This window comes from Cryptococcus neoformans, chromosome 9, assembly GCF_000149245.1.
Source record: "Cryptococcus neoformans var. grubii H99 chromosome 9, complete sequence".
NCBI classification, from domain to species: domain Eukaryota; kingdom Fungi; phylum Basidiomycota; class Tremellomycetes; order Tremellales; family Cryptococcaceae; genus Cryptococcus; species Cryptococcus neoformans.
This window is the reverse complement of record NC_026753.1, coordinates 780,302-804,950: the sequence shown is the minus strand read 5'-3', so window position 1 is coordinate 804,950 and position 24,649 is coordinate 780,302. Positions and strand designations below refer to the sequence as shown.

At 46.5% G+C, this 24,649-nt stretch overlaps 10 protein-coding genes and 2 non-coding genes; 7 read left to right on the top strand and 5 right to left on the bottom strand.

Annotated features, from left to right (window-relative positions):
* The first annotated feature begins 1,351 nt into the window (after positions 1 to 1,351).
* Positions 1,352 to 2,382, top strand: CNAG_12851. XR_001046130.1 has 1 exon: positions 1,352 to 2,382. It is a non-coding gene; the product is annotated as a hypothetical RNA (non-coding RNA).
* A 739-nt stretch (positions 2,383 to 3,121) lies between these two features.
* On the bottom strand, positions 3,122 to 4,846 carry CNAG_04417 (alpha-ketoglutarate-dependent 2,4-dichlorophenoxyacetate dioxygenase). XM_012196406.1 has 9 exons: positions 4,556 to 4,846; positions 4,348 to 4,481; positions 4,192 to 4,267; positions 4,071 to 4,124; positions 3,969 to 4,022; positions 3,767 to 3,904; positions 3,639 to 3,707; positions 3,426 to 3,592; positions 3,122 to 3,382 (listed from the first exon to the last, which is right to left on the bottom strand). Exons 1-9 carry the CDS (start codon positions 4,667 to 4,669, stop codon positions 3,250 to 3,252), a joined length of 939 nt encoding a protein of 312 aa, XP_012051796.1. The 5' UTR covers positions 4,670 to 4,846; the 3' UTR covers positions 3,122 to 3,249.
* A 195-nt stretch (positions 4,847 to 5,041) lies between these two features.
* Positions 5,042 to 6,557, top strand: CNAG_07768 (hypothetical protein). Its single transcript, XM_012196493.1, has 2 exons — positions 5,042 to 5,261; positions 5,321 to 6,557. Exon 2 carries the CDS (start codon positions 5,473 to 5,475, stop codon positions 5,863 to 5,865), a length of 393 nt encoding a protein of 130 aa, XP_012051883.1. The 5' UTR covers positions 5,042 to 5,261; positions 5,321 to 5,472; the 3' UTR covers positions 5,866 to 6,557.
* Positions 5,301 to 6,958, bottom strand: CNAG_07767 (hypothetical protein). XM_012196139.1 has 2 exons: positions 5,999 to 6,958; positions 5,301 to 5,940 (listed from the first exon to the last, which is right to left on the bottom strand). The coding sequence occupies exon 1, from the start codon at positions 6,534 to 6,536 to the stop codon at positions 6,225 to 6,227; it is 312 nt and encodes a 103-aa protein (XP_012051529.1). The 5' UTR covers positions 6,537 to 6,958; the 3' UTR covers positions 5,301 to 5,940; positions 5,999 to 6,224.
* A 152-nt stretch (positions 6,959 to 7,110) lies between these two features.
* Positions 7,111 to 7,351, top strand: CNAG_12850. The gene has a single exon (XR_001046129.1). It is a non-coding gene; the product is annotated as a hypothetical RNA (non-coding RNA).
* On the bottom strand, positions 7,308 to 10,088 carry CNAG_04416 (major facilitator superfamily transporter). XM_012196138.1 has 10 exons: positions 9,523 to 10,088; positions 9,420 to 9,471; positions 9,319 to 9,356; positions 9,099 to 9,263; positions 8,887 to 9,046; positions 8,611 to 8,834; positions 8,362 to 8,564; positions 8,183 to 8,313; positions 7,895 to 8,120; positions 7,308 to 7,837 (listed from the first exon to the last, which is right to left on the bottom strand). Exons 1-10 carry the CDS (start codon positions 9,581 to 9,583, stop codon positions 7,562 to 7,564), a joined length of 1,536 nt encoding a protein of 511 aa, XP_012051528.1. The 5' UTR covers positions 9,584 to 10,088; the 3' UTR covers positions 7,308 to 7,561.
* Positions 10,089 to 11,254: 1,166 nt separating this feature from the next.
* Positions 11,255 to 12,898, top strand: CNAG_04415 (oxidoreductase). XM_012196137.1 has 5 exons: positions 11,255 to 11,742; positions 11,823 to 11,855; positions 11,922 to 12,213; positions 12,267 to 12,512; positions 12,573 to 12,898. Exons 1-5 carry the CDS (start codon positions 11,601 to 11,603, stop codon positions 12,733 to 12,735), a joined length of 876 nt encoding a protein of 291 aa, XP_012051527.1. The 5' UTR covers positions 11,255 to 11,600; the 3' UTR covers positions 12,736 to 12,898.
* Positions 12,899 to 13,124: 226 nt separating this feature from the next.
* Positions 13,125 to 16,156, top strand: CNAG_04414 (multidrug resistance protein fnx1). XM_012196136.1 has 13 exons: positions 13,125 to 13,576; positions 13,649 to 13,700; positions 13,768 to 13,840; positions 13,901 to 13,995; positions 14,061 to 14,156; positions 14,216 to 14,249; positions 14,314 to 14,370; positions 14,427 to 14,493; positions 14,555 to 14,971; positions 15,077 to 15,297; positions 15,364 to 15,482; positions 15,543 to 15,661; positions 15,724 to 16,156. The coding sequence occupies exons 1-13, from the start codon at positions 13,415 to 13,417 to the stop codon at positions 15,961 to 15,963; spliced, it is 1,752 nt and encodes a 583-aa protein (XP_012051526.1). The 5' UTR covers positions 13,125 to 13,414; the 3' UTR covers positions 15,964 to 16,156.
* Positions 16,157 to 16,163: 7 nt separating this feature from the next.
* On the bottom strand, positions 16,164 to 18,098 carry CNAG_04413 (hypothetical protein). The gene is made up of 7 exons (XM_012196135.1): positions 17,706 to 18,098; positions 17,628 to 17,648; positions 17,436 to 17,557; positions 16,987 to 17,365; positions 16,908 to 16,942; positions 16,529 to 16,850; positions 16,164 to 16,471 (listed from the first exon to the last, which is right to left on the bottom strand). Exons 1-7 carry the CDS (start codon positions 17,886 to 17,888, stop codon positions 16,409 to 16,411), a joined length of 1,125 nt encoding a protein of 374 aa, XP_012051525.1. The 5' UTR covers positions 17,889 to 18,098; the 3' UTR covers positions 16,164 to 16,408.
* A 169-nt stretch (positions 18,099 to 18,267) lies between these two features.
* Positions 18,268 to 20,534, top strand: CNAG_04412 (hypothetical protein). XM_012196405.1 has 6 exons: positions 18,268 to 18,440; positions 18,490 to 18,556; positions 18,606 to 18,746; positions 18,799 to 19,172; positions 19,223 to 19,290; positions 19,353 to 20,534. The coding sequence occupies exons 1-6, from the start codon at positions 18,367 to 18,369 to the stop codon at positions 20,021 to 20,023; spliced, it is 1,395 nt and encodes a 464-aa protein (XP_012051795.1). The 5' UTR covers positions 18,268 to 18,366; the 3' UTR covers positions 20,024 to 20,534.
* A 2-nt stretch (positions 20,535 to 20,536) lies between these two features.
* CNAG_04411 (hypothetical protein) lies at positions 20,537 to 22,463 on the top strand. XM_012196134.1 has 5 exons: positions 20,537 to 21,143; positions 21,200 to 21,281; positions 21,343 to 21,440; positions 21,493 to 22,140; positions 22,191 to 22,463. Exons 1-5 carry the CDS (start codon positions 20,743 to 20,745, stop codon positions 22,399 to 22,401), a joined length of 1,440 nt encoding a protein of 479 aa, XP_012051524.1. The 5' UTR covers positions 20,537 to 20,742; the 3' UTR covers positions 22,402 to 22,463.
* On the bottom strand, positions 22,419 to 24,608 carry CNAG_04410 (endoplasmic reticulum protein). XM_012196133.1 has 6 exons: positions 24,420 to 24,608; positions 24,097 to 24,348; positions 23,769 to 24,036; positions 23,270 to 23,709; positions 22,661 to 23,211; positions 22,419 to 22,604 (listed from the first exon to the last, which is right to left on the bottom strand). Exons 1-6 carry the CDS (start codon positions 24,570 to 24,572, stop codon positions 22,550 to 22,552), a joined length of 1,719 nt encoding a protein of 572 aa, XP_012051523.1. The 5' UTR covers positions 24,573 to 24,608; the 3' UTR covers positions 22,419 to 22,549.
* Between the last annotated feature and the right edge of the window lie 41 nt (positions 24,609 to 24,649).

Genomic DNA, 24,649 nt, shown 5'->3' with positions numbered 1-24,649 from the left:
GTCTGGATCCCCAAAATTCTTCCTTAACTTGGCACAAAATTTCTTGAAGTCCAGCATAAACTTGGGCTGGGGATCGATGGTTACAAAGGGTTGGAACCATAAGAATGGGGTGTCTCTGAGGAACGACCTGGCATATAGGACTTTGGAGGTCTCGGTAGGGAAGCGAGAGGGTTGAAGGGTAATCACCATCGTTACTTGAGTGATAAAGGTTGAGAGCTTGGCATACTGCCCATGGTAGTATTCGGGTTGGGATATCTTTGGCCCTTGAGCTCGATTGGGGGGTACTGAGGTGCGTTGTCAGCTGTATTCCCTTTTAACTTCTGGGTATGATGTCTGTGCTGACAGGTCGTGGCTTGATCTAGGTTCTTCGTCTTCTTCATCCAATCTTTGTTCATTCTGGCCCTCATTATCTTCACTATTATCTAACATCTGTCGTTCAGCTTTGCTCTCTTCCAACTTATGCATCAACTCTTCCTTCTGTTGCTTAAGTCTCGCAATATGATTGCGCATCACCTCGAGTTGAGTTTGGGTATTGCTTGATGTATTGTCGGCAGTAGATGGGTCGGATTGAGGATTGGTGTTGAATGAACCCATGGGATTGTTGTTGTCATCATCAAGGGTATGTTCTACTTCCTTGCCTTTATCAATATTCTCCACAGCTCGACCACTATGAGTGGAAGGACCTGACATGATATAGAATGTGATATATCGAGTTGTATGAGGTTATAGGTGTCGATGTTATCGAAGGTGGGGTACTTGAAATATATACCAACCAACCACAAGTGTGGAAGATCAATATTTACTGTTACGACTCGTCCCCAACAAGGTCTGGCCTTGGAGACGAGATAGAAAGCCGTAGTTTAACTAAGCAATGAGATATATGTATGATATACCTCTTGACACTTGTCTGTTGGCGTATGGTATAGGACGGAGGTATATTCGCTTGGGAAGATCAGGCAAGCTTATATACTAGTGGAGTAAGTTTATGTCGAAGGTGGTGCAAGGTAAGACGAGAGCGAACACTGGGAGCTCAAGGACCTTTCGCAAAGTAACTTATGAAATATTGATCTTCAAGGGGAAGAAGATCAAGATCGAGTACAAAGCTCCCCTTTATATACTTCTACAGAAATCTATTTATATCCCTTGAGGTCCAGCTGGAGGTCCAGTTCTCATCTCGGAGGTCCAGCTGGAGGTTCAGCTGGAGGTCCAGTTCTTTTCTCGGAGGTCCAACTGGACCTCCTTATCTGAAACAATCTTGCTTTCCTTCATTACGTAACTCTTTCCTATGATCTCTTATTTCTTCTACTTCATGCAGGCTCATGACACCATCTCATCTATCAGATCCTGGATTTGCTCCAGGCCTATCTCATCCCACGCTTTGTGTATTTGCTCCCAGAGCTCATCAAGCGACGTAGCGACTCTGGGGAAAGCCACGACCCCGTCTTTAAGAGATACCATATATCCTCTATGACATTTAGGTCGGGAGAAGAGGGGGGATGGTTGAGGGTGTCAATCCCCATTTCTGCTCTGGCTGCTTTCGCAACGGCAGCGCGATGTGAGGGAGCTCCATCCTCCAACACAAAGCTGTTTTCGAAACCGGAGGACCTCAGCGACCTAAGGATACCACCCTCGCCCCCCAAGACGCCTTTGATCACCATCTTGGTGTACCTAAGCCCATTGAGGGACTCGGCCTTAGACCTGACGCCATTTTTGACCGTCGATGGAGCTAGAGGAAGGCGTAAAAGAGGGAATTTTTGGTAGTAGCTAATCGCTCCCCAAACCATCAGGCTCTGTCGACCAGAATGGAAGGTTGGTAGGATGTGTTGTGGAGCGTACACTTCGCCTGCACGCCGGGTAGCCCTTGGCCGCCTCGTACTTGTCCCCCCAGCTCCAGTGCACATTCATCAGTGAAAACACTGTCCTGTCAGTCCCTCTTCATGTTGTTTCTGGCCCACTCTTTCCTTTTAGCCACAGTCTTGGGCGAAAGATAAGGCTTACGCCTCATAATTCTGCGGTAAAACCCATGCTCATGAGCGATCTTGACAATAGTTGTCGTGCTGACACTGTATCTCTTCGCATGAACGCTCCAGGGTTCACACGGACTGCGAACAAAGTGCCTCAGAAGATTCCTTACTTGCCCCTGATCCAACACCTTTGGCCTTCCAGGGGTTGGGAATGGATAAGTGTGTCCATGGTGCGCATACCTTTGACACCAGCGCTTATTGTACACTTGGGACGCTTATATTGTTTTGCAAGATTGCTGAATGATTTCCCACTTTTGCGGACTTCCACAGCAGTTCGTTTGGTAGTGGGGGTGGCCTGGGGTTCCATTATGGAAAATAATCAGATAGTTATAAGTACATGCATGAACAATTCAAGATCATAGTTATGGGGTATAGTCAAAAAAGCGTCGCAGGATCAAAAGAGGGGGTACATTCTTTTCCGTAGGTACCGGTACCTAGATATCGTTTAGCTTGTAGTGGCGAGTGTAGAAACGTATATAGGTCCATAGTAGCTTGGTATTAACTGCTTTCCTCTATCTGACTCTGGTTAGAGAGAGCTAAGCGTTGGTACCAGTTCTTAAAACCTATCATTCAACAAAGAGGCAAGCCGAAGAGGTTTTGTTGATTTGGCAAGTGTCAGGCGGTAAATTGCAGTCGTCTGAGGTGGAGGATGTTTGGTTACGCAGGGGACAAGGTAGAATGACAGCCTGTTGCCTGGTTGTAGGCGCTGGAGAGTGCGACTTTTGCATAATATCGTGACATACAGTACTACCAACGTACAGGCTCGCACGACACATTAAGTAACTATGACCACCTACGCTTTAGAGAGGTGCGCATCCGCAGGGTGTCATCCTTATGTAGCCTAACCCAGTTATCTGCTAGGGTGATAATAGCGGATGGTATACACTGGGATTTTGTACTACAGCGCATACCCCCCTCCACATATTGCTTGATTGCAGCCCTGGATTTGATGTAGCCGACAGATGCTGCCACTGTTGTTAACAACGGGATCCCGATCCTTCCTGAATCTCAAGTCATAAATCGGTGATATCAAGCCAGATGATATTTGGTGTGAGGACTTATTTAATCGCCTTAGTAGAAATCATTGAGGAATATATATACAATCATGAGCTGAGGTTTCATGCATCTATCACATTTTCAATTTAATCGCCTTAGTAGAAATCATTGAGGAATATATATACAATCATGAGCTGAGGTTTCATGCATCTATCACATTTTCAATGTTTCAAGGTAATCCAGAACGCCAAGTATCTCCAACTGTATTCAAACCCCAAGCATAGCTGCTTGAGTCGTGTACCGTTGTCCTTCTCATGTCTCTCTTGTACTTACCCTCGAAGGCGCCTGGGACTGCTCGATGCCTGCGGACGTTTCAGTCTTACCCTTCAAACTGATCGCACTCACATAACGCAGGTGTTGTCCCAGATTACAAGATCTCCGTCATTCTTCCACTCTACAGAGCAGACATATCTTGGTGAACTGCAGTGATCAAGTAAGGTCTTAATCTCTGCTTGACCCTGCTCAAGCGGGAGCGACTCGACTTTATACGCATGATTGGCAATATACAAATTCTGAGACTTGTTAGTTGAAACTTGCTTTAATAGTGGAGTGATTCACTGTGCGTCCTGAGGGCTCGTGAACCTGGACCAGTTTATGTTTCCCGAAAGGATGGCTGGTAGGAAGAAACTGTACAATTGTCAGATTTCCCATGCTTCCGGATATCAAGGACAAAATTATTCCATTACCTTCTCTTGTTCCAGGAGAGGTTCACCAGGATTCGCGACACGTCTGGAATGATGCTGTGAGTGCCATAGCGCCCAGTTCTTGATGGCCTCTCTGCGTTCTTCTGGAAGGTCATCATAGGCGGTGCGAGTATCTGCAAACTGCATTGATCATACCTAATCAGGAATGGAAACAATATCGTATTAATTAGGCATGACGGCGCACCTCAGTGTTTCCTCCTGTCCCTGCAGGGGGCAGTTCATGAGCTAGCAGTAACGACTGGAAAGATGAGTCATCGAAACAGTTACCCAACGATTCTCCACTCACATAACCTGCTCGACGGGGATTGAACGACGAGTCACAATGAAAGACTGTATTGCCCTTCACAATTTAATAAGTTTCAACGCTCCCAGTGGCATCGAAAGCCTACAACAAACCCTGGACTTACCCGATTGATTATAGCTCTTTGTCCTGTCGGTTGAAAGATATTGCCTTCTGGATCGACGTTACTAACGTCAAATAGCCTGTGATGTTCCAGTCAGTCAAGCTTTGGAAAGACGGCACTGTCCACGGCAGATGTAGACAGGATAAGAGGACATCTCACTCGTCATATGCAAGCCGATTGATACGACCCAACTTGTTGTAAGGTTTCACATCATCTAGCTCCCCAAAAATCCTAGACATTTCAACATGTTTCTTATCGTTCAATCCTGTTTTTCGGAAAATCAAGACCCCATACTGCTCCGTTAAAGGTATTAATTTGGATCACTTTGTCAGTGGTTTTGGTAAATGGCTGAGGATCTGTCACATACCTTTGCCAGGCCTTCTTTGATCTCCTCGACAATTTCGGGGGTGATGTTGTCAAAGTCGACTCCCGATGCCTCGGCCACGAAAGTCGGATGAAGGGGTGTATAGCTTATGGTCATTTTATAGGTTAATTCTACTTCTGGAGGTCGGTCAAGAAATGCACTTGAATGAAAGTACAGCCTGAAGAAGGGAACACCAGCCTGCACGCATCTTACTTTATATGATACAGGTGAATATGATGCGCAATGTCATGTGCAAAAATATTGCTTTTTATGTTGGTAAATTATCGAGATACGTTTCTTCTGAATATGTATTTATAAGGAAAAATACGAGATATATAAGGAAAAATACGAGATTTTTCAATTGCGAAATGCGATATACAGGATGATTCATCAGACATCCGAGATGCGCGATTAGAAATACGAGATGTATGATCACAAATACGTGATCCCATGCCTCGAAATGCGAGATACAACTGAATGAATATGTCTTTTTCACATAAAGAATAAACACATGATCATCGTTATTGCATACACCATTGGGCATCGTACGGTTAATATCGGCAAGCCCCCGACCGGAACCCAAACCTTCTATTTTATCTCATCAACGACTCAGCCTCCTCCGGCCCAAAGGGACCGGTCCGGTAACTTGAATGCAGTTACGTGATTCTCGGACGCACCAACCATCTCAGACGGACCTATCACATTATTAGTACGTATTTCACCATGAATTATCGTACTTTAGATAAATCTCAACCAATACATGTACAGCTACATAGATCTAGGAGACACCCTCTCCATGGGCCCGGCATGCATGCACGAGCGGCATTTGGCCCTGTTCGTTGCGTCTGACTCGAGCAGTACGCTTATGGACCCAAGCCTCCTCTTCCTCCACTTTCCTTAAAATAAATAAACACCTCAGCATGTTCTTCCAGGTACAATGGGCCAAAAACTCGGCCCTCAGGGTACCTCTGCCTCTTCTCACTCCCCCGAGTAGCTTTGTCAAGCGCCTGGGTGGCTTTGACACTCGCCAACTCCTTCTCCAGAAGCGCGTTTCTCGCCATCAGCTGCTCATCGACTTTTTCAAGCTTAAGCGTGGTTGCGAATGTGCCGATATTCTCCTGTCGGACGGCATGATTGTTCATGCGAAGAGTGCGGAGGTTAGAGTGCGGAGGTTGTGGGGGGTAAGGTGGTCCCTAGTCCCCAGTGGCAACCTGTGGGGAGGAATGTCCGGCGCTTGCTTTTCCACGTCAATGATGGCAGGGTCAAGAGGAAACAGGCCCCGATTTCCTCCAAGCCCCATGAATTGGTCGTGAGGTCTCTGTCACCCGTCACAGAAAAAACACCCTTTGGCGCCAGTCCTAAAAACCTCCCTCTAAAGAGCTACCAAGCTGGTAGGCATACATTTTGTCAATGGTATGCTGAATTAAGGGTGTTGAAGATACTGACGTCGAGGGGTTGGAATCTGCCGCTCATTTTTGCTGAAAGGAGAATGAGAGCAATGTTCATAGCCCAGCAGGCTCCAAGAAACCAACTTCGACGTGTTTTTTGAGCACCGTCGAGGGTGAGTAGGCGTTGATCACGACCGCCACTAGCAACATGGCGTGTATATGGATCAAAGGCGCCTTCATGCCGTTTGAACATTACATAGCTGTTGATTCAGCCTGAGCCAGTGTTAATCGCGAGCTGGGGCACCTGCTGTCATCCTCCCCCCACCTTGAACCAGCCTTCTTGCAGATATATGCGCCTTGATAGATGATGAGTGAACGAACTGGCCTAGAGTCGATGCCGATGCCAGCCACGGATGTGATATACTTGTTTGACGGTGGTAGACTTGGGCCATTCTTTGGATGGGTACGAGGCGCAGCTCTCCGCATTTTTCCAGGGCTGGAAAGCTCGAAAGGAGCGTCGTCCATGTTGAGGGGTGTAGAGACCAGTATCGTACACCTTTGACCTGCAAAAAGCATCGATTAGTCCCGAGAAACATTAAAAGACATGTACAAGGTAGTAAAAAGTTCTGCGTATCTCTGGCGTGCCTGCTTGTAGACTTCCTAGCTCTTTGTAAGAGAAAAAACGTGGATGCATGGTATCGCGGTGTCGCTGGTGGATGAACCGCGTGCCCCAATTGACGCCCAATTCCCCATCATGGACCGCTTTTGCAAGTCCTACGATATGCCTCTGAGTCAAGGGGATGCCTCGTTCAGCATATTCGTGGATCTTTTTGACCAACTCCTCTACACGATAGAGAGGTGTTGAGAGGCCGAGGGCGTATGGACGCGTGCGTGTACGCAGGTAGAAGGATGGCTTTGAGACCCCGTATAAATCTGCCATTTTCTGATGGCCTTCAAGGGGGTTGTTTATCTTGTGCTCAAGCGCGAGAGTCATAGAAACTGCCGTTGTGGAGATATAAATGTTAATGATATGTACGGCATAGCGACGTTTTGACGTCCCAGATTGCCTTGCGTCTGAGAATCATCACGTGAGCATCGATGACGGAGTACTCTGTAACGTCCATCTTTTCTCTTCTCCTGGTCATATCGACTTGACTGATGACCTCGTATCCTCGGTTTGCCTTGAGCCAAAACAAATCCGCAATGGATCCAATAAGTCCAATAATTTCAAGTCTTGAGAGGATAGTTAATAGACATCCCCCGCAAGAAGGGAGTTCCTCGTCAAGCGGTCGCTCTGTCGAAGAGTCAAGGTACAAAGTCATTCAGTAAGCGGCCTTCTCTGAAATGTCGACGAGCTAGATAATGGTCATGCTTTTGATATTATCTTGTTGATGCATCATTTAAATACGCCTTTAGCCCAAAAATGAGTCATTGGATATGAAATACTATGGAAAAGTCAATAAATGGGGAGCGGGGATTCTAGTCACATCCTGAAATCTTAGAAGTTCCTTCAGCCCCAAAGCGCTTTTATCCTGCCGATCGTCCATTACCAAATTACAATCTAAGGCTATATTAACCTCTCAATGCAGAGCGCATTACTTGTTCGGACGACCATAATGGCTTACGCCATATGCGCACTCGCAGCGCCGCCTTTCTTGAGCAGGTTGTGGTTTCGAATGAAAGCACCAATGACCATCGCTAATCCCACTGCAACGATTATCGGGATTAACGAATTGGTAATACTGATAACGTATGCCTCGATCACAGCGGATTGTTGATCAGCGGGTAATGTATAAATGGCGGAGACCGACTGTCGGACCAAATTGAAGTCGACCTCAGGGGCCAGACGTTTGATCTCAGTATTGAGGTAAACTGATTGTACAGTGTTGATAATACCCTTAAGTTATATTTAAGTTTGATATCTCAATGGATCGTATAAAAGCGTTTGACTCACCACCCCCAACGCGGCACCTGTCAATTGGAAGAATGACACGACACCTGTGGCTTGAGGGAGAAGGGAAGGACGGTCGTGATATTCTGCTTGAACAGCAACCAAGATGTTTTGGAAGCTCAAACCAATGCCAAACCCGGCGAGGATTTGGTAGCCAATGATTTTCGCATTAGAGGTGTTGACGTCAATAGTGTACAGGAGCCCGAATCCAACGGCAGCAAAAGGCGGACTTTAAGGATTTTGACTTGTCAACAAACTGTCTGGGGGTATCTTACTAGGGAGGTTACTCACCCAATAAGTAGAAATGGGTAATATCGGCCGAACTTGGTAGTCAGTCCTCCGGATATCAAGATAGCAACGCAGGTAGCAAGCATGAAAGCAATGATGTCAACACCGGACTTCTCCGGAGAGTGTCCTCGACCCTAAGAACAGTCAGTCTGGAGATATCACATAAAGGCCGGGCGACCTACAGCTTGATAAAACAAAGGAAGCTGGTAGGTGCCTCCCAACATTGCAAGCATGAAGAAGAATATGGCACCAGAGCACGCGAGGACCGTTCGGTTTTTGAGAATAGAAAGTGGAATGAGCGCATACTTGTCGTACCGCCACTGCCATATGCCAAATGCAATAACGAGCAAGCCACCCAAAGTAAAAAGGAAAGGAATTCTCCAATCTGGTAATATTAGCGTCCAATTCCGTTCCCAAGAATTGACACTTACTGTTCCACGCATATTGGTTTCCACCCCATGCAAGAGCAAGCAAAAGACATGTGATCGCACAAAAGATGAGACCCGTACCGAGCCAGTCCAAGCGTCTGAGCTTACCGAGGACTGTTCGATCGGGAGGAGCAGCATCGGCATGTTCTGGATCTCGGGCAGGCAAAAGGAATACGACAGCTGTAGAAGCGAAGCCGCCGAAAGGAAGATTGATGTAGAAACACCATCTGCACGGAGTGAGACAGCTATAACTTTCGCGAGTTAGATCAGGGTACTCACCTCCAGCTGACGTGGTCTGTGAATGCGCCCCCTAGCAGTGGACCGACCACAGACGATATGACAAAGACAAAGCCAAAAGAAGCCATAAAGGCAGCTCGTTGGTCGACTCGGGTGACAACGGCAATGACGGCAAGAATAGACACAAACATCCCGGAAGCGCCTGGGGATTATTATCAGCAGGAGTTCAAGAAGTGGGATCGCAACCAACTCACCTATACCTTGGATAGCACGCCCGCCTATCAATGTGTCCATATCCTTGGCCACACCGCAAATAAGACTACCAAGCTCAAAAAAGAAAATTGCACCAAGGAGCATCCATTTCGCCTTGAGGATCGTGAGCACTTGTCCGACGAGAAGAATAAGACCACATTGGGTCACTAAAAGTTGTCAGGGATAAAGAACGCCCGCTGGGTAGAATATTGACACACATACAGAAATATCCAGTGATGATCCAAGCCACCTGGTCGAAGCTAAGGGGTGTCAATGATCAACCAAGGGAGATTAATAAGACAAGAACTAGAGGTTAGTCTTACGCGTTGAAGTCGGACACAATAACAGGTATAGCGGTAGATACGATGGATTGATCTGTCAAGCAGTCAGAGAGCGCCGTTCCCGCCACATTCGATAGGAACTCACCCAATGCAAACATCTGTACGAGGTGACCTCCAATATATACCATGTGAACACGGCGGTTCATTCTGTACTTACGAAAACACAGAGCATCAAAGCAACGAAGACCAGGTAGAGTCTGGCACCAGTCAAAACACCTGATTGGCCTCGCTCTGGTTGCTGCTGCTGCTTGCCATCCACCTCACTCTTTTCAGTGGAGGCTGTAATGTCAAGTGGATTCATGTCCTTCAGATTGGTGGTCCGAATGAGTCGTGGCGCCTGGGCGTACTCAGCAGATTCCCCCGCAAGACCAATGTCTACTTCCTCGCGGAGAGTGGGATGATGCACCGTGTCCTTTTCTTTTTCTGTCATCATGCTGTGGATAGATCCTCAAACGAGGATTCTCAAACAAGTTATTAAGTTTCAGATGCGAGTGTAAGCGTGGAGCCGATAGACGTGCGACGTCAAAAACTGCGTTGCTGGTGTCGATTATTAGGATAGGCTCGGTGGCTAATATCAGTGGAATTTGTGTATGTATATATAAAGTAAAGCCTGAGATTGATCGAAATGGTAGTCAAGGAATAGGAACCACGATTGTGTTATTATATTAAATTGCTTCTGCCATTGATGGATCGGCTCCAAGAAAAGTGAAAAAAGAAACTAGTAAGGACCTAATAATATATCATTCAATAATAGCCGAGACTGACTACCATTAACAGACAGTCTCGCTCAAACGACGCGTAAGCCTAGGTTTTGGTGGAAAGGGAGGGGAGGAAAGGGAAGGTCGGTTTGCCGAGGCCATACGTGGCGCACGGCGAGAGTGATGATAAGAGCAAACAGGAAATTGCAATGTTCATGAAAATATAAAAAAACAGCATCACCGGGCATGGGCCACAATCGAGTGTGTGTTTGGTTTGACTCCGGCCCGACGGGCACGGGCGCGGAGATCTTTTATCCAAAGATCCCGTGGCGAATCGCACAAGAACCAAACCCCCGTGCCCCCCCACCTCCCCCCCGGGGTCCGAGGTGTCGTCCTAATTTTTTTAGTTGATGAACTGGCGCAACCCCCACCTTCCCGATCCTACACTGAGACCAAATAATTAAGTAGAGCCAACAACTTTCAGTAGGTGGTGATGGAATTTTTCATAGAACACGCCTGTAATTGCCTTATCTGCGTGCGGCAAAGGGAATCAGTTTTGCTGCCGGTATAGCTGTGGTACAGGATACAGTTTTAGCGATAACGGAACGAGGAAAGATTGGTGAGAACCGCAGAACATGTGCCCGCTCGTCACAACTACTATCGACGATGCCCGAGAGACCGAAAACGCGACTGGTGTCAGGGAAAAGATAACAGATTGATAGTTTCAGTAACGGATTTCTCAAAAATGTTTGTATCGGCTTTGTCATTGTTCGGCGCAATTTGTTAAATGGCCAATGGACGATGCTCCAGCGAGTGTCTGTTGATGTGTCAAATCGGCCCTTTGTATCGCTAACCTCCAACGTGCCTTGATGGGCAGTCATTCGGAGTTTGAAAATTACACCCTAGCCACCGAATTGGAGGAGCTTACATCTGGTTTTCCGCTTTTTCCTTGTATGCATGAAGATGCTTACATCAGGCTGGTGAGTTTGGGAGGATCTTGTCAGCGTTTACCTTTATGGGTGAATATTCGTCGAAATGTCTTCGACATGATTAATATTCACTTTCTACGGTTGTTTATGTAAATTCAGGAACCGCAATTTAATTTCTCTGGATGCCGGGCTTGATCTCTCGCCATGTTGCTCGTCGTCAGAAAAGCGATCGTTGAGATACCCTACTAATGACAATCGTCTTTCAAACCGACAACCGTCGCCTTTCTACTACGGTGTTACTGCTTGGAAGCCTCTCCGTCTCTTCTGATCCGGTATTTGGGAACAGCGGATCTTCACTCCACCAAAGCGACGCACTTCCGGTACCGAGCGGCCCGGGTGGAGGTCGGTTGTTCATACATATGATCGCAAAGTGGATCCGTCCAGCCGTACATTCACACCTATATATGTGCCTCGTCTAGTGATATTTTTATCCGCCATCCTATCATTTTCACACCCTTCTAACTTATTCCTGTATCATGCCTTGTTTGACGATCGAGAGTACAGTAAACCTTCGTACAGGTCGCAAGATGCCCCGTCTGGGGCTTGGTTCGGGAGGTCTCAAGAATCAGACCGCAGTCGACGCCGTTGAGCATGCCATGAAAGTCGGCTATCTGATGGGTGAGTTATCTTGACTGAGATTGCTGTGAACATTGACGTGATAGTCAAGACTGACGGATATGCCGTTCCTTCAATTTCAGTTGACACAGCGCAGCAGTATGAGAATGAGCGCGGTAAGACTAAAAACCCTTTCTCAAATAAAGTGTTGTTTGTCTGATTCAACAACATTGTTTCACCAGAGGTCGGCACAGGTATCAAAAAGTCCGGTGTACCTCGAAGCCAAATATTTATTTGCACAAAATGGCAACCTAGACCTGATGGTGTAGTTGAAAGGCCTACTCCGGAGCAGGTCTGCCAAGAAGCGCACCAATCTGTTTTGAGGTTGGATCAATCAGGCTCAGGAAAAGAATATCTCGACCTTATGCTTATCCACCACCCTAGACCAGATCCTGATGGCCGGGCCGTTCATTGGAAAGGATTGGCTCTGGCTCAAAAGGAAGGTTGGGTAAAGGATATTGGAGTGTCAAACTTGTGACTTCATGTCCTATACTTCTTTTGCTTGTTTCTGACACTCGATACTCTAGCAACGTAAAACATCTTGAAGCACTTCCTGGACCTTTGCCGGCAGTGAATCAGCTAGAGCTTCACCCTTGGTGCCAACAACGCGAGATCGTCGATTATTGTTCTAAAAAGGGCATCGTCCTGCAGGCGTTTTGCCCATTAGTCAGGATCCAAAAGCACAAATTTGAAGATCCAGTCATCATCAAGATTTCTAAGAAGCATAAGAGAGGTGTGGCTCATATCTTGCTGAGATGGAGTTTGCAGAAAGGGTGCGTGACTACCAGCTTTTCGGGCAGAAGGAATCGGTCGGTCTGACATAATTACCAAAGATTTATTCCCATCCCCAAGGCTAGTTCGGCGGAGAGAATTGAAGCTAACAAGGATCTCTACAACTTTGAGCTAGATTCTGAGGATATGGAGGAGCTCGATGGCCTGGACCAAGGGGCTGCTGGAAGGGTGTCTGGTATCGACCCTGCACACTTGCCTGACTGATGTGCTGTGAGACTCGTGGTCAGTTGATGCAGTGTATACATTGCATTTCGTCACTGTTTCAGATGTATGTTTGATAGATCAGAAGCATCAACTTGAAGTACATGACAGAAACAGCATTGCAAAGAACAGCTGTATGAAATCTATGGTATCTGTACACCCCGACGAATTCTACATTGCACACAGTCCTAAAGCCCTACCCTTTAACGTTCTCCAATAATGTCAACGACTGAAAAGAATTTAAAGGCAAATAATTTTATAGACTTTTGCATGGGATTGCTTTCTTAGTACGAGTACCGCTTCAACAATGGATGAATGGGCGGAAGTATTCGGGAGAAGGACTGAAACATATAAGTATAACCAACCAAATCAATTTCAACTGTCGGAGCTAACCGATACAGAAGCGCCGCGCCGAACCGATTCGTCGTTACAATCGGGGAGTGAGGAAATTGAAGGCAGAGAGATCATCAGATAAGCAAAAGTAACACGCCAAAAGAAGCAGTTTGTCCATCCTTCTCCCGTAATCCCCCACTCTACTCTATCTATCTATCCTGTTAATACCATATTCTTCTTTTTTAGTCCTTCCCCAGTCCATTTATCCTCTCGACTCCTATATTTTTCCCTGGTCAATCAGTTTGACGTTCATCTTTCCCCCTTTCTCCACCACAAAGTACTGTAAATAATGACCCTCGGCGAGAGAGAACGACTCCTGCAACCGGCTCCCGCCCCTCCGGGGACCACGTTTTACAGCGAACCAAATTATTCCGAAGATATTGAGACCACGGATGAACATAAGTTGAGCTACAACAGGGTGGGGTTGAGCGCCCGTCGATTTTGGGTCTTGGTTGGTGTTACTGCTTGTGTCCTTGTATGAGAGTAATGGCTGGCGAAAAGCTTACAATGACCATCATGTTAGTGTGCTTCGATGTGGGTAGCCTCTTTCTTGAACGCCTTCGATGGTACTGTAGGTGAGTCTGAACACTTTCCGCCGCATCCGTTGTTTTGTTAGGTGGCTTGCTGAGTAATATCATACAGTCGCTACTTTGCTGGGACCCATATCTTCATCATTCAAAGCTACCAACATGGCATCATGGCTCGGTACAGCATAGTGAGTCGAATCTAAGCAAGAAGGGACGGCATACGCTTATATTCCACGCCCCCTTCATAGTATGCTCTCAGTTTGCTGCTTCACTCCGATTTACGGACGATTGTGTAACATTATTGGTCGTCAGCGCTCAATGCTGCTTGCGCTTGCGATTTTCAGTAGGCCTTCAATGACGCGCCAATAGCCATCGAGGTATCAAGCTGATTGCATCTGTACTGCACAGCCACTGGTAATCTCCTATGCGCGGTTGCTCCTTCTATGGAGGCATTGATTGCTGCTCGTGCACTAGCCGGTATGGGTGGAGGTGGTCTCAGTACAGGTGGGTTTCCGGGACGAAAGTGGCTCCCCAAAGTGATATGAAGCTGACCACTGGGATAGTTGGAAGTACCATCATGAGCGACATCGTCCCTATGTGAGCATCGTGCTTTCGGTATCTCTACAATATGAGGGCCAGTTCGTTAACCCTATATGTGAAGCACCCATCGAGGTATCTTCCAAGGCCTTGCCAATCTTGCCTTCGGCGGCGGAATGGGGTAAGCTCATTAATTGTCGTGAAGTGTGATTCTCTGTGTGACATTGTCATTTGTAGTCTCGGGGCTCCCATCGGCGGTCTCATCAACGATAGTCTCAATTGGCGATGGGCTTTTTGGGTTCAGGTATGTTTTTTGAACATATTTCTCACGCAAGGGTTCTAAGTTTACGCGGTCCCTCCTTAAGATTCCCGTCCTCCTCTTTGCCAGCTATCTTATCCATTCCAACGTTCGATATGATGTCCCATCACGCCCCGGCTCAGGTGCCGCTACACCCAACCCTGCGGCTACTGAGAAGCAAACGACTATGCAGCTTTTTAAGCGGATCGACTTTCTGGGATGTTTCCTACTTGCCGGATGGGTAGGTGCCGCTCTGATCGCCATCTCGCTCAACATCAACTCTACCGCAACAAATGCGTGGAACTGGTCTGATCCAGTCATAATCGCATTATTCACCACCAGCGCTGTCTTATTCGTCCTCTTCCTATTTGTCGAGTTCAAATGGGCAGCCGAGCCTGTCATGCCATTTGAGTTACTGGTCAGTCGAACTCCCGTAGCCGTCGCCATCAACAACTTTGTGTTGTCCATGGCCAACTTTGCTATTGTAAGTGTTCCCGCTTTCATCCACTGACTATGTCAATCCTCCGCTTCAGTCCTCTGTCCCTGCGCAGTAATGATATTTGATTAGCTAATAGTCCCTCTCGAACAGCTATATAGTGTCCCTCTCTACTTTACAGCTGTACGGCAAATGTCCGCCTCCAATGCCGGCGCTCATCTGATTCCAAACTCATTTGTCGGCATGATGGGCTCTCTCGGCACTGGTCTCATTGTTCGGCGAACTCACAAATACTACTGGCTCAACACTTTTTGTGCATGTTTTGGAGTGATTGGTTCCTTCTTGATCTCCACTTGGGAATTTGGTACATCTGAGTGAGTTCTTTGGATCAAGCCGACGTTTAACACGCGAAGAAGCTGATTACAAGTTTCACACCTCAGGTGGATGCTCTGGACGAACATGTCATTCACCAGTTTCTCCATGGGGGCTGTTACCACCTTGACCATCGTCGCTCTTATTGCAGACGTCGGGCCTGAGCATGTCGCCATTGCTACCAGTCGTGAGTATCTATGACGGCCAAAAGTACTCCTTGTCCTTGACCTGACCTACTTTCTCTCAGTGTCCTATGTGTTCCGTACCATCGGTCAAGTCTTAGGTGTAGCTTTGTCTGGAGCTTTGACTCAGGCGGTTCTGGCCCGGGAACTGGAAAAGAGGATACAAGGTCATAATGCAGAAGAAGTGAGTTGCATACCAAGAGATCGAGCTTGTTTCTGACATCTGGGGCGGCGATTGCTCCATAGATCATTGCGTCAATCCGAGAATCATCTGCCTCTATTCGATATCTGCCCGAACCTCTCAAGTCCATCGCGATTGCATCTTACCAGAAAGGTCTACATGCTGTCTTCATTTGTACCGTAGTCCTGAGTGTGATCACTCTCATATCAGGCTTGGGAATTAGAGAACTTGATATGAAACTGATCATGTCGGGAGGAAAGCCGGCACAGCAGGGACAGAACGATACGGAAGGGGAGGAGATCTAAGGGTTATCGTCGTCGACAAAAGGTATCGAGATCATATACGTGTAAGGAAGGGTACTTCGTAAACTGCCAGCAACCCCATCATTATATATGTGGTGCCGGATGGGGCACAATCAATTGTGTCTTAAAATAGAACATCTAGCTAATTGTTATAGATTCTTATCCAGCCATGATATTTGACTTATTGTATCCGATATTTGCGCTCTGGGGCATGCTCGTCTGCGCTGTTGCATATTTGAATCATGAGAAAATTTCCTAGAAGACCACCATCTAGACCTTTTACCAACTTTGATTACCCAATTCAGTTGAACCTGAGCTCAATCATCATGTGGAGGCATCGTTAATATAATATAACAGGGGCAGCAAAATATAGGATGTGGCTGGCAATAATGTAATTGACATTGAAGTTGGAGAGTGTAATGAAACCTCACTGCATTGTGCGGCCAGATCACCTTTCTTTGGTAATGGTTCTAGATCCTGTAAGGCATCTCGCATACCATGTATCGGCATACTAAAGTATATCAATGTGAGAGGCTTTTTTTTTAGTATGCTGAATGACCAAGCTCACATGATGATGATCTGCTGACTTCTTTGTTACAAGCATAGAAAGCATAAAGACAGCTGCCCATAGATAGAAAGTAGGCATGTAGTGTAAGATAATGCCAGTTGCTGAAGCAATACCAGGTATATTGATTCCTTCTATGGCTGAAATTAAGATTCTCCACAGCCAGATAGCCATTAAATTATGCCAGACAGTCATTTGCTTATAATATTTGACAGAATTGGCTTCCTTTGATTTCAAAGGCTGTCCGAATGCATTGACGGTGGACAAGCCAAGAAAAGCCCAGATAATGAAGTAAGCAGCTTTGGCCCCGAGATAACCAGTCCAGCTACAATACCATCATTCTCTTTGTCAGATTGTCCAAAGTTGTCCTAATCACACTTACAACATCAGTGCCACAGTGACAGATGCAAGCATGGCCTGCTCAAAATTAGTCTAATTGGATTTGAAAAAACAACACTCACAGTGATTTGACCATCGTGATCAGGAAAGATACTGGCGAACAGAGTTCCTACGCTTGTGGAAAGCGTAGCAAAGAGAGTATCACATAGTGAAGCTGCCAGAGTCTGTTCCGGAGCATTCTTCCATGGGACAATAAATAGGATAAATGGGAAGAAAAAATCCCACAATGCTCCAAAGTGGTAACGGGTATCAAAGATAAAGCCTGGGACAAGTTGTAAAGTAGATGTTACCACATAGACTGTAACAATAGGCTTGACCTTGGCCCCACTTTGACTGCTGGCGAAACCCCTTCGCAGCTGCTTGATTCCCGAGTTATAGAGGAATATGAATTGCAGAAAAGAAGCCAAAAAAGCTAGAGGCCACTGAAATATGGGTACAATGCTACCAAAAGGGGAGTCATTAGTACAGCATGTTGAGCCACTAATTCTGAAGAGCACAACATGGGGCCCACATTTGCAGTACTCCAATACCTATTATAGTGAATAAAACTTTGCTGGCTTTGTTATGAACTGTCACATTTGGGAAGATCGTTTTCTCTGCAAATTCATAGAATATTGGATTGTGTTGCTGTATCTGATTAATTGAATGCGCAATGTCAGTTAGAAGTACCTATTTAGCTTCTTATTTGTAGTAATAGACTTGCAAATTTGTTTATTTGTCTTTCCTTGGTCATTGGGTCAGTCATGATTCCATAGGGGACTGCTTGGAATTGTGCACTTACTCCTCCAAAAGATTCAGTAATGGAGTTGTAAGCTTTCTCAACACTCTGACTCAATGTTGCAGTTGCTTCTTTTGCCCTTATGCTCCTCCTGCTGTCGGACCCGGTTTCGGTGACCTTCTTTGATGATTTACCCTTGTGACTGGAACTCTGAGGGGTCTTGCTTGTGGTATCGCCGCTCGCCATAGTAAATTGAAGGTAATTATGTGCCTGTAAAAAGTCTGATGAAGTGACACAATATGTATTTATGTACCATACGACGGTGCGATGTCGTTCTTCCTTATCTCAATTTGCGGTTTTGTTGAGTATTGATGGATGCAATATGACTTGGAGTTACTAGGCCAGCATTTACACAGATACAGAATGCCAAACAAAGACAAAGGATCATGTTGCCAGAAAGGAGGAACAGCAATAACAATGCAAAAACAGATACTTGTTGATCGATGATTTTCTATTCATGGACTGAGGGGCATCAACCGTTACGACGCGACGCGTAGCTCTTTCAAACTTAAATAATAATTGCGTCATTCTTCACTCAGCTGCTGTCGGCGGCCCGGTGCATAGTCGTCGCACTCGGTCGGTTAGAACGCGTCCATATTCTGCATCCTTCAGCGTCGCGACCTTTCGACCTTTCGCTATATTCTCAGCATCTGCAGAAATAAGGATGGCTATTGCCTTTCCTCAGCCCTTCATGCACCCCAAGATGCTGCCTGTCGGTCTAGTCACTGAAGCTACCAAGTAAGCTCCTTCCGATCAGCGGTAATCCATTCAGCTGACATAACGGAAGGGACACAATTTTTTGGGATAAGAACTCGCAAGACCCCCATACGCCTTTACCATCGGATCAGAATAGCGTAAGCTATGAATTTCAATCCTTCACGACGTAGCTAATTCAATGACCAGTATTTCGAATTTTCTGCCGCCGCGAGTAACTTGAAGAATGTATCTTACATGATTTCCGGTGGAGACGAGGGGCCGGAATGTCGAGGCGATGAGCTCAGCGATAGCATCTGGACATCAGAAGAAGAAGAATTCATCAAACTTGTGAGTATCTGTCAGCGGGTATGGTGGGCAACAAAAAGTTGATAATGTCAAGGTGATGTCGCGACCTGCAAGGGACTTTTCGGTTCCCTTCCCTCCGGACGCTCTTCCTCCATCCCCTGTCATTGATGAAATAACCGATTATATTGCTGTACGCGCAATAGCTGGACATGCCTGCATTGACGGACAAACTGGGACGCATGGTGATAATCAGCTGCAGTTTTGGCCCCATACATGGCAAGAAACTAGGATTAAAGTCCTCCAAATAGCATTGGAGCAAAGCAGATATGGACGCGACTCAAAGGAACGAAAGCTCCCTCGCGAAGTAAGGAATCATCGCCCAGGTTTAAGAAGAATGGATAGTATGGATTTCCTTGATCAGGAGAAAACAGAAGGAGTTTCAAAGAACCATTTAGATCGTGCTCTCAGGTAGGTTGATGATAAGGTGAGTTCTCAACAAGGTACTGAGAGCGCTGTAGACTTTCTTCATCTTTGCAATCCAGCGCTCAAGACGAGAAAACGAGCATAATGTTTCAACAACCTATCGGTAAGCCATCATGATTTCATTATATTCGTTTTAAACCCTTGCTTAATGAAAACTCAATTTAGCTATCGATTCACTTCGACCACAGTCGCATTCGCTCACATCATCTGAACCCTCAATTTCAGCAGATCTGGTCCCACGAGCATTTAGGCGGTGTAATTCAAAACCTTCTCGACCATCTAGTCTTCTCCAAAGGGGTCGGAGCTTCACTGCCGCAGACCTCCAGATGGAAGATGAAAATCTGGCAGAGGAAAATAGGGGAACAAAACCTCTCATAGCAAGGAGCAAACAAGCATCATCCTCTACACGAGTAATCGGAGCCCATCAATATGAAAAGAAAATCAGCTTGATACAGCCTATGACAGCGATAACTCCCCAAAGCACTTCCCAAACATCGTCGAAGCCTCCAGCCAGGCTAATCAGATCAAACTCGTCCTATTCTGTGGCGAACGCTGCTCCATATTCCTCGAAAAAGATGTTCCTTTCGACACCTCAGCCCTCCACGGCCCAATCTTCTATAATGCCGCTTAGCCTTCAACCCTCTATTTCAGTATCAAAGCCGAGAAGAACTAATGGTGAGCGTGACCATAACCAGCCCGCTTTCAAAAAAGCAAAACGAAGACCAGGAAATGGATATCAGGTCGAGTCTGGTGTGATTTCAATTCAACGTCAACATGCTTTGTTGCAAGGTGGTTTGCAGAGCCCCTTTGAGGAGAAGAAGGGGCTAGATCTTTAATACTCTTGCATTCACATGACGCCAGCCATACCAATATTATATGGTATATATTCGAAACCTGAGAACATCGATATCTCCACGGATAGACACCTCATCGCAGCTTACATTGAAAGCCAGAAAGACCTGGGGAAGTAGCGTAATGTAGAGCATTTGCAACAGGGATAGTAATAGCACAAGTGACAAAGTCACAGACAATGTAGTGGTGTGACACATGCCACTCAAAAATGATCTTATGACACTATTTGGACTTCGTTATGGAAGTCTTCTGGCATTCTGCTTGGCCCTCATGGGACTCAGTAACAAAATGATAGTATTGTACGACATCCAAGACCCTCTGTATATACTCAGGCGATGCTCCTTCATCATTTCTAAAGTCATGATGTCGGAGCCCACCGATGATAGCAGGAGAATGTGTCGCGTCGCGTCCGCCGTAATAAAGCGGCATTCCGCCGTTTCATTCATATCGATGAGATTGCGAGAAATAGTAGATGCAAGAACTATTTCTTTTTTGTTCTAGTTTTGATCTTCTTGGTTCATTCTTCACTCAATCGTTAACTTTATTTGATTCTAAACATTCATTAGCCTTACGTTCTCACGAGCTCCACTGTTATCGATTGGTCGGCAACCCTCTAGTTAGAAACATCAGTAAGCAGCGTAGTTAGGTTGTTAAGAAGCCTCTCTACGAACGACATCGTCCGGCCTCGGCACTTGTGCCTACCATGTCTTCAACCACAGACCGGATCCCGAACTTAATTGCCCACTATATCGCCATCCATTATCCGGCGGCGCTGGACCCATTTCTCCAAGCTGCACAGATTGCCGCCCCCGACCTTTCTCATCCCCCGAACCCAGATCTTCGCACTGTCGTAGAAGACTGGTCATCTCAGCAGTTAGCCACCAGCTTGGCAATGACTACGATCGATGAGAACAATACAGATGTGCCCGCGAGCGATGGAACTTGGAAAGGATGGAAATTGAAGGACATGATGAAAGCTGGATTTAGGGAAGGAGTGGGCCTGAGAAGCACGGATAGAGGATTCTACGGTGTATCTGCAGCCAATTTGTTGACAGTGGGGGCGTTCCATGTTCCAAGGAGAGAATTCGATACAACCTCCGCTGTGTAAGTCTTTCCGGACAGCACATGTAACCGAAATTTAAAAACTGAGTATCAAACAGTTACAGAACGTCCTGCCCATTGGACATTGTTACTACTTCGGTGGATAAGACGTTAAAGATAATAGACTACAGCTCTGGAGAAGTACGTGTGGCTTTCTTACTGTTCTGTATTATATGATTGGCTCATCCACAAACTTATGTAGGTGAATAAGGCTCTGCAACCACACCGCGCTGCCATCTTGACTTTCGCTTTCCACCCCCAAAACCCGCGATATCTTCTGACAGGTTCTATGGATGGCACGTGAGTGTTCAAGGACGCCCAGGCTAACTTTAAGCTGAAAGTTGCAATATAGAACCGTACTCACGGACCTTTTGACTTATAAAACCCTCCAAACGTTTTCTTCAAACAAATTTGTTGTGCGCGTCCTGTTTTCCTCTGATGGGCACTTTATGGCGACCGCGTCTTATGATCATCATATTGTCATTTATGCTGCGACATCATCAGCGCTTCCCCCACCTCCCAACGAGGATGACCTTCCTTTAGATGACAGCGATCATCGGTCGTTAGCATGTGAACCTGATTTGCAGTACACGGAAGTCCATCGGATACAAGTTGACGCCAATCCCGAAGCAATTCTCTTCCATCCCGATTCAACCTGGTTGATGTATACAACAAGATCTTCTCATCAGCTTTATTATGTCCGTTTACCTTCAGAATCATGTCCGCCCGACGTAGAGTGGCAGATCAAAACCAAAAGTTTTAATCCTCACCCAATGGACACCCACGTGAGCTTTTCTGTGCTCAACATGGCTCTCCATCCCTCTGGTCGTATGGTCGCTTGCCAGACAGGGGATCACAGGGGAGGCGCTGGGGAAAGAATCCTGTTGTATGGCGTTGAACCAGAGGAAACGGAAAGGCTGGGATGTTTGTGGACTGGGTCCGATGGAGATGACTATGTTTTGCCTAGAATGGCATGGGTACCAGACGGCTCTGGTATAGTGTACGTCACGAAGCAGGGTGCGATTTCTTTGCGCGCTGACATAGATGTAGGACAACAACACCCAACGGTTTCCTTAGCCTAATCGCCTTGAACGGGGAGATTAGATCTAGCGTCAAGGTTCATGGTACTTCAAACTCTGGGCAAGCAATAAGTGAAGTCGTCAGAGATTGCTGCATCATCCCCGGGGAAGCTGGAGGATGGGAAGTTATTAGCATTGGTTACGATCGAAGCATTCGCATTAGTGTGATTGATGGGTACTAGGTTAAATTGTTGTTATGTTGTACCGATTACAATGAAGATACATACATCTAGTTCCAGGTACATGTATAAATGATGTGGGAGATATGATAATTAGGACGTCCAGAATAAAACTTGAGGACGCATCGCGCAGAAAATAATTTAGGACAATCTATATTTCAGCGAAAGCGGTCGAGCCCAGGTCGAGTTTCGGTATCTCAATCATGCTATATCATGCTGAAGTCAGCTGAAATTCTTGATTTTTGCTCTTCAGTGGCCTCACCTCATTCCCTCTTCTTGCATGTCCTGGACCAACTCGAGCATTCCAGAATCAGGCGCAGCGCACATTCGTGGGGATTTGTGAGATCTAAAGCTTTCCAATGTTCTCTGCCTAGTTAGTCGACGTTGATCTGTGATTTCCTTCGATTGCTTCAAAGAATCTTTTGAAGCCGCTTCCGGACTACATATATCAGTAGTTAAGAGTCCTCGCAGCCATTTATCCAAGTCTTCGTACACCTGTGAGGCTTCTCTCGCCATCCATGGAAAGATCATAAAGTCATGTACCGCATCTGGGCTCGCGAATAGTCTGTCTGGGACGTGGACCTTGTCCGCCGCTCGACGAGCCAGCTGTATTCGTGAGTATAACGTTTCCGTCGATTTCGCAAGCCGCTCTGCTCCGCCATAAACAATGTAGGTTGGTGGAAAATTGTTGAAGATGCTTGTGGCCGATACGGTGGAAGACGCTGGTGAAAGATATGGCGAGGAATATAAAATGGATAAGGGGAGAGCACGAAGAAGCAGTGAGCAAGCAAATGGCCCAAAGGTGTCGTCAATCTATGGGTCACATCGTTTAGCCAAAACGATATCACCTATTCAGGAAAAGCAAACCTACAGTGTCCGAGTCTGCGTTGTACTTGTATTCTTCCGCACCCCACGCGTTGGTGAATCCCAAATCGGCCCATGGACTCATGAGAACGACGCCCCTAGGCATACTGAGGCCGACATGATTGCCTTCATCCCTCAACCACCGAGTCAACGCCATAGCAAGGTGCCCGCCAGCTGAATCGCCACCGATGATGATATCCTGCTCTGCTATTCCCTCTATCTTTACAAGGTAATGATAAGCGGAGATCGCATCGAGTAAAGGTAATGGCCAAGGTCCGACTGGTGCTAGCCGATAGTCGACTGACAGGATATGATGGATGGGCGAGTAATTGACAAGAGCTTTGCAGATGGAGGAAGTCAAGTCTGTTTCGGCTGCCGTGCCGCAAAGATATCCACCGCCATGGAAATGGAGCATGATTGGATCGCCGTCTTGGCGAGGTTTAGGTTCTGTTGGGTAGTATGTCAGTGTATCACGCTTCTCTGCCTTGTGTTTTGATAGAGCTCACTCTCATCTGGTGCGCCTTTTTCCCCGGTGAACCAAAAAGCCTTGACAGCTTCAAACCCGTATTCTTTCGACAGCTCCTTCTCGTCTCGACTATTCCAAGCGCCCCACACGTCTGTGGCTGCCCTGTTGGCTCTATAGATGAAATGAGGGTCCCAAGACCCTCGTGATTGGTGCAACAGCTCTAACATTTCCTTTGGGTGCCCTTGAAGGAGATATAAGGGGGCTGGTGGGATTGTCACTGGGTGTGAGTGCGTTAAACGCATCGGAACCTTCGGATGAGCTGGTGTTAGCTCTGGTTTTTGACGTTAAAAAATTCCAAAAATACGTACCAAATCCAGATTCAAATCTCTACCAAGATAATCTATTTCGCATCTAGCCACAACGCCGCATAGTCTTCGGCTCCAGCGCACACGTAAACAACGTTGTAAAGTCCATGACCGCCGGGGACGATTGGAGCGCGGGAGATAAAGCAAAGACCAAAACGGTAGGAGAAAGAGCAAGGTGGTGAGTACGAATATTACAAGATAGAATCGCCGCAGTATTGGGTGGCGATATAGCAAGCTGCGTGGTGCATTGGCGAGCTGGTAATGAAATCAGCATTTTCCGTGAATAGTAAGGTACTGTTTTGAAAGAATCTGTGAGATAAACGCACGCAGAGAGCTTGGATGGCTTCCGGCGTCATTTCACCCCAGTCCTTCTTCTCATTTCGAGTTGATTCCTTCGAGTCTCTTCGCACCATGTTTGTGTGAAGAGAAGAGGGCAGGGCTGTCTGCAGACAAGAGGAAAGACTATTTCTTAAGCGCATGCTGTTTTGTTGCCAACGAAGTCTTCGACAAAGGAGATGATCAATAGGAGCAAAATACACGTCTGCCCGGGTCCCAC